We start from the raw sequence: 7,106 nt of genomic DNA, 5'->3' as shown, positions 1-7,106 counted from the left end.
AAAAAGATCAAGCACGCGCGGACGCGCTTTAGAGCAGCCGCCAGGGGGCGCCACGGTGGGCGAAAATACAACAAGCAGCGCATGCCACGTCAGTATAATAAATGTGTGTTAAAGGTTAACGAAGCAAGGGTTGGGCTGAGGGTGGTAGAGGTTGAGGGGTGGTTGAAGGGTGGGTGGGGATTGTAGTGGTGGTTAAGAAGTGGAGTTGTTGAGGGGTGGGGGTTGGTGTGGGGGTTAGCATGAAGATGAGGGGTGGGGGAATGTGAAGATGAGGGTGGGGAGCGTGAGGATGAAGGGTGGGAGAGCGTGAGGATGAGGGTGGGAGAGCGTGAGGACAAGGGTGGGGGAGCGTGAGGACAAGGGTGGGGGAGCGTGAGGACAAGGGATGGGGGGAGTGTTGAGGTTGAGGGTGGAGAGCGTGAGGAAATGAGGGTGGGAGAGGCCATGAGGATGAGGTGGGAGAGGCGGAGGTTGAGGGTGGGGGGAGCGTGAGGGACAAAGGAAATGGGGGAAGGCGTGAAGGACAAGGGTGGGGAAGCGTGAGGATGAGGGTGCAGAGAGCGTTTGAGAGGTGGAGGGTGGGAGAAGCAATGAAAGTGGAAGAGCGTTGAGGATTGAGGGTGGGGGAGGCGTTGAGGACAAGGGTGGGGGAAGCGTGAAAGGACAAGGGTGGGGGAGCGTGAGGATGAGGATGGGGGAGCGTGAGGATAAAGGTGGGGGAGTGTGAGGTTGAGGGTGGAGGAGCGTGAGATGGAGGGTGGGGGGAGCAGTGAAGGATGACGGCGTGGGAGAGCGTGGGACAAGGGTGGGGAGAGGCGTGAGGACAAGGGTGGGTGGAGACAGTGGAGGACAGAGGGTGGGGGAGCGTGAAGATGAGGGGTGGAGGCGTGAGGACAAGAGTGGCGGGTGTGAGGCATTAGAGGGTGGGGGAGGAGTGAGGATCGAGGTGGTGAGAGGCGTGAGGTATGAGGGTGGGCGAGCGTGAAGATGAAGGTGGGGGAGCGTGAGGATGAGGGTGGGGGAGTGTGAGGATAAGGGGTGGGAGAGCGTGAGGATGAGGGTGGGAGAGCGTGAGGATGAGGGTGGGGGAGCGTGAGGATGAGGGGGTTGGGATTGGGGTTAGAGGTAGGCTCCCTACCTTCCCTGTCTTGTTCGTAGGTGGCGGTGCTTTCATCACTTGCTTCACCACCTGTATGAGCGTGTCAGTTGGAATGACCTTGATGGAGCTGACAAGGTCAACTAATAGCAACTGTTCCGCACACCAGCTGGGCAACACCTGATATAACACACAAACAGTTAATACAGAGATAGTTAATACATAGACAGTTAATACAACATATAGTTATAAGATAGAGCAGTTAATCAGTAGATGTAGTTTAACTACATAATAAGTTAATGCATAGATAGTTAATACATAGATAGTTCATCCCTAGATAGTTAATCCATAGATAGTTAATCCATAGATAGTTAATCCATAGATAGTTAATACATAGACAGTTAATACATAGATCGTTAATCCATAGATAGTTAATCCATAGATAGTTAATCCATAATCGAAGTAACTACATAGATAGTTCATCCATAGAAGGTTATCGCATAGATAGTTTTTAATCCATTAGATTAGTTAATACATAGATAGTTCATCCATAGATAGTTAATCCATAGATAGTTAATCCATAGATAGTTAATACATAGATAGTTAATCCATAGATAGTTAATACATAGATAGTTCATCCATAGATAGTTAATCCATAGATAGTTAATACATAGATAGTTAAATACATAGATTAAGTTCATCCATAGATTAGTTTATACCATAGTATAGTTAATCCATAGATAGTTAATACATAGACAGTTAATACATAAATAGAGGGATACATGATACACAGTGTAATATTTTATTATAAATATAACAACCATACTGATGATGATGATGATAATGATGATGATGATGATGATGATGATGCTTGATGATGCTAATGATGAAGGATGTGATGATGATGCATGATGATGATGATGATGACGATGAGTTACCTTCTTGTTTGCCGCGCCACATGCCCTCTTCCTTCGCTCATTCCAGACAACAGCGACGGCAGCTAGCGTGCTTTGTCCGTGCTGCAGAGCGATCGGACTCAGAAACTGCAGTATGCGCTGCTTCACCGCCTTGGGAGTGCCCACCGCCCAGCATCCCTCCGACTCCTCCTTCCTCCTCCTCCTCCCAGCCTCCTCCTCCATCGTCGAGCATACCTCCTGCATTCTCCTCCTCGTTTCCTCCCCCTCCTTCTGTGTCCTGCCCGCCTCCCCTCTCCTCCTCCCCTCCTCCTCTTCGTCGTCGTCGGCGGCGACGCGGCGCTCGGACTCGGACACGGCTTCCCAGACGGTTGCCATGCAGCTGAGGATGCGGGGGAGGATGCTGAGGAGGGTGCGGCGCGCCTCGACGACGGGGTTGCCGACGGCAGCATCCCTCGTCTGCTGCGCGGAATCCTGAAGCCAAACAGAAACTCAGAATGCAGAAGATAAGTGAGTGAAGATCGCGCGGTCGGACCTGTGTTAGCAGACATGGCTCCAGAATGGAACCTCTCTATTAAGGGACACTGGGATTTATCTTGAGTGGCAATAATATACACTGAGCACACTGCAATAGAACAGACACCTGTCCATAAAGGACACATTTAGAACGATGTAGAATAATTAATAGAATGACTGAACGTGTCACATGCTATCAACGATAGATGCTAGCAAGAACTCGATAAAAAAGCAATAAAGGTAGAATCATAACTGAGGAGGTAGACAACCAGCAAAAGAACGATTAAGCCAGAATACAGCATAGATCAAGGAATGTCTGTCCTGACAAAGATTTTTATGCTAGGTTTTACACGCATTTTCATGTTTTACCACTAATTATCACAAAAATTGATTTTTATTATTTTATTTTATTAATTAATTAACGATTAAACATAATGATTATTGGTTATAGATTTATCGCTCACCTCACTTCCGGAGCTAATGAGATTGTTCAGGATCTGTCCAGGATTCGTCGACTCGTCGTGGTGCACGAAACCGACACTGAGGGCAGCACCGGGCGGGCCGAGCTGGCTACAGGGTGCGCTGTGTTCGAGCATGCAGAAATGGCAGAGGGCCGTGATTGCGTCGAACAGCACGAGTGTGTGGTCAGGTCGTAGCTCCTCCTGTCGATTCTTCACACTGTGGGAAAGGACAAGACGGGCTAGTAAGTATGTATATGGTAAGGCCACGCAAATGTGTATGCACCACGCACTGCATGTACACACGCTGCACGCACACACACCCAGCGACTGCACGCAACGGCACGCAGCGGCATGTACACATGCACGGCACACACAACGACACATGACACGCACGCACGCACGCATGTACACATGCAATGCACACGCATGCCGCACACGGCAACACACACACACACACACACACGCACAGCCCAACACACACACGACACCACGCACACATGCAAACACGCACGCATGCACACGCACACTATCACAAAGCGATAGCTGCACGCACCAACAACTATGCATGCAAACGACAAACAACACACACGCATTAACACAACACACACAGCGCACACACATCATACACACACACAGCACACGTTCAGCGGAAGCAATCACTTTTTTTTCCACGGTGAGGCTCTTTTATCAAGTCTGTGGGAAAAATAGTTCTCATGCAAATATTTTACGGGAGCTATTTTCGGGAGGTTTGACAGAGCCGAATCGCTCATTCACATCCACATGTCAGTTTTATACCTACATGTACATGTAATATATACCTACATGTACGATGTAAATCTATAGCTAACATGCTACATGTAATATGATACCTACATGTACATGTAAAATATATACTTACATGTACATGAAATATATACCTACATGTACGATGTATTATTACATACATGTAAATATATACCTACATGTACATGTAAATTTACATACATGTAAATTACCTACATGGTACATGTAAGTATATATAATACATGTAAATATGCCTACATGTAGCATGTAAATATTACGTCTAACATGTACATGTAATATACATACCGTACATGTACCATGTAAATATATCCGTACATGTTAGCATGTATTATATACATACATGTAAATATCATACCGTACATGTACATAGTAATATATAACTACAGTGCACATGTATTCATCGTACATGTACATTATATACCTACATGTAACCTGTACTATGTACCACATGTACAGTAATTATATACATTACATGTAAATATTATACGCTACTATGTACATGTAAATATATACCGTAACTGTACATGTGACTATATATAGCGGTACATTGTACATGTAATTATCATAACTACATGTACATGTAAATATATACCTACATGTAACATGTAAATTATATACAGTACATGTAAGAATATATACGCTAATGTACATGTAAATATATACGTACATGTACCATGATAAAATATATAACTTACTGCTACATGTAAATATATATAACATGTACATGTAAAGCATATCAACTACATGTAGAAAAAAAAAAAAACATGTAATTATTACATACAGTAAACATATACCTACATGTACAATAAGATATACCTATCGTACATGACCTATTACCTACAATGTACATGTAAATAGTATCCCATACATGTACATGTAATTATATAAAGCCTTACATGTACATTAATATATACCTACGCATGTACATGTAATTATATACATAATGTAAATATACCTACATGTATCATGTAAATAATATACCTACATGTACAATGTAATATATAACTACATGTACAATTAAATACTTACATACCATGTACATGGTAAACATATACGCTACATGTACATGTTAATTATATACATAGCATGTAAGTTATGGTTAGTGACAGTGTCAGGGTTAGAGTTATGGTTAGTGACAGTGTCAGGGTTAGAGTTATGGTTAGTGACAGTGTCAGGGTTAGAGTTATGGTTAGTGACAGTGTCAGGGTTAGAGTTATGGTTAGTGACAGTGTGAGGGTTAGAGTTATTGTTAGTGACAGTGTCAGGGTTAGGCTTTATGTTCATGTTAAAGTTAGGCTTAAGGGTTAGATACAGCTTGTGGTTTTTGTTACATTATCGTGCATGATCTCCACCAGGGGGCGCAGGTGGAGGCTGTGAAGCGCTACGCACGACTGTGGCACCTCACGAGTGAGATGCACACCAAGACAAAGTCCGCAACGCCGACGCGAACATTCGACAGGTGAGCACCAGGGGGCGCCATCGTCGCCCCAGTGCATCGTGTGCGTGTGAAAAATTAAAGAGAGTCGTATGTATAGAGTTTATTGCATACCTTTCATGGGGAAAATTCAAAATGTCCGCCATTCCGTCCCTTTGACTTTTCCTTTGACCTTTTATACGGGTTTATCTGTACAGCTATTTACATGAACACGGGGTTAACTATATATATACATGTACACACATACGTACACATAAACGTACGTACATGCACATATATATATATATACATATACACATAAACGTACGTGCATATACATATATATACATATACACATAAACGTACGTACATGCACATATATATACATATACATATACACATATATACATGTATACATATATACATATACACATAAACATAACCTTGCTTCGTACCTAACACACATTTTATTATACTGACGTGGCATGCATGCTTGTTGTATTTTCGCCACGTGGCGCCCCCTGGCGGTGCTCAAGCGCGTCCGGCGTGTTGTTTGCAGCGCTACCTGGCGGTGGAAGACTTCCCGCGCGCGGAGGTGCTGCTGCTGCGCTACCTGCTGTGTCTGAAAGTCGAAGATTTCCTTCCCCTCGTCCGGGCCGCCTGGTTACGGGTACCTCTCCTCCTTCTCCGCGATGTCTCCTTCGCCAGGGCCGGGGTGACGATTCCCTCGCAGGGAGGAGGGTGGCGGGTGGGAGGAGGGTGGGAGGAGGGGGGAGGGTGGGCGGGGGCAGGGGAGGTCGCTACGGTCAGAAGATGCCGGATCGTTAACCCTTCATTAATCCCCTCAGAGATGAAAACTCGCCTGAAGCTAGCGGTTGCCGATGGCTCTAGAAGACTGCGAAGTTTAGTGGAGTTTACGTACATTCTCGTAGTCATTTAAGAAGTGAAGCTTTAAAATTCTGCAGGTACGGGTTCTGGACTTTTAGGAGGGGGGGGGGTAGTTGGCACTGAGGGATAGGATTGTCCCTTGGTTGTTAGCGGATTTTAATGGCATAGCGACAGCACTGAAACCGTGCTAATTTATTCGACAATAATGTAGGCCAACGAACCATTAAATTCTGATGATAAAGTGTTTAGTTATGAACGAGAACGATTCGTGGAAACTAGGTGCCAGTTGGGAGAGACATGGTTATGACAGAGTTATGACTTTAATTAGTCTAAGATGCCATAACTTGTGCACACGATGTATCGTGCAAAAGGGATGACATTTTAGAACCAGATAGTTATATATTGCTATGTTTCTGACAGCGGGCCGCTGGGAGACATTTCAACAACATTTCAACGACACTTTGACAACATTTCTGGGGTCTCTACTTATTATTCTTGTCTCGTGGGTGACAGGTATTTTCGTCCCCTCCCTCCCCCCAACCCCCCAGTGATTAGTTGTACTGTGAGTGCATTACACTCCCCTTCTCTCTCTCTCTTCACGGCACCTCCTCCCTCTCCCTCTCTCTCTCTCTCTCTTCACGGTACCTCACCCCCTCCCTCTCCCTCTCTCTCTCTCTCTTCACGGTACCTCACCCCCTCCCGCGGCTCCCGCTCCTCTCTCTCACGGTACCTCACTCCCTCTCCCTCTTCTCTCTCTCTTCACGGGTACGCGGTTCACCCCTCCCGCGGCTCCCCCCTCTCTCTCTTCACGGTACCTTCACCTCCTCCCTCTCCCCTCTCTCTCTCTCTCTTCACAGCGTACCGTCACCCCCTCATCTCGCCTGCCTCCCGCTCTCTCTCTCTCTCACAGTACCTACACCTCCTCCTCCCTCCTCTCTCTCTCTCTTGCAGTACCCGTACCCCCTCCCGCTGCTCCCCCTACTCTCTCTTGCACAGGTACCGGTCACCCCCTC

At 45.9% G+C, this 7,106-nt stretch overlaps 1 protein-coding gene across 1 annotated transcript in view; it reads left to right on the top strand.

Annotated features, from left to right (window-relative positions):
• The window catches only part of LOC106808858 (protein dopey-1-like), a 35,885-nt gene that overhangs the window by 16,715 nt on the left and 12,064 nt on the right, over positions 1 to 7,106 (top strand). The window contains exons 14-16 of the mRNA XM_014811748.1: positions 2,978 to 3,170; positions 5,147 to 5,224; positions 5,765 to 5,875. Coding sequence (XP_014667234.1) covers positions 2,978 to 3,170; positions 5,147 to 5,224; positions 5,765 to 5,875 — 382 coding nt within the window. The remainder of the gene's footprint in view (positions 1 to 2,977; positions 3,171 to 5,146; positions 5,225 to 5,764; positions 5,876 to 7,106) is intronic.

Source organism: Priapulus caudatus, unplaced genomic scaffold (assembly GCF_000485595.1).
Source record: "Priapulus caudatus unplaced genomic scaffold, Priapulus_caudatus-5.0.1 Scaffold310, whole genome shotgun sequence".
NCBI classification, from domain to species: domain Eukaryota; kingdom Metazoa; phylum Priapulida; class Priapulimorpha; order Priapulimorphida; family Priapulidae; genus Priapulus; species Priapulus caudatus.
The sequence above is the reverse complement of the archived record's forward strand: the minus strand, read 5'-3'. Positions and strand labels throughout refer to the sequence as shown.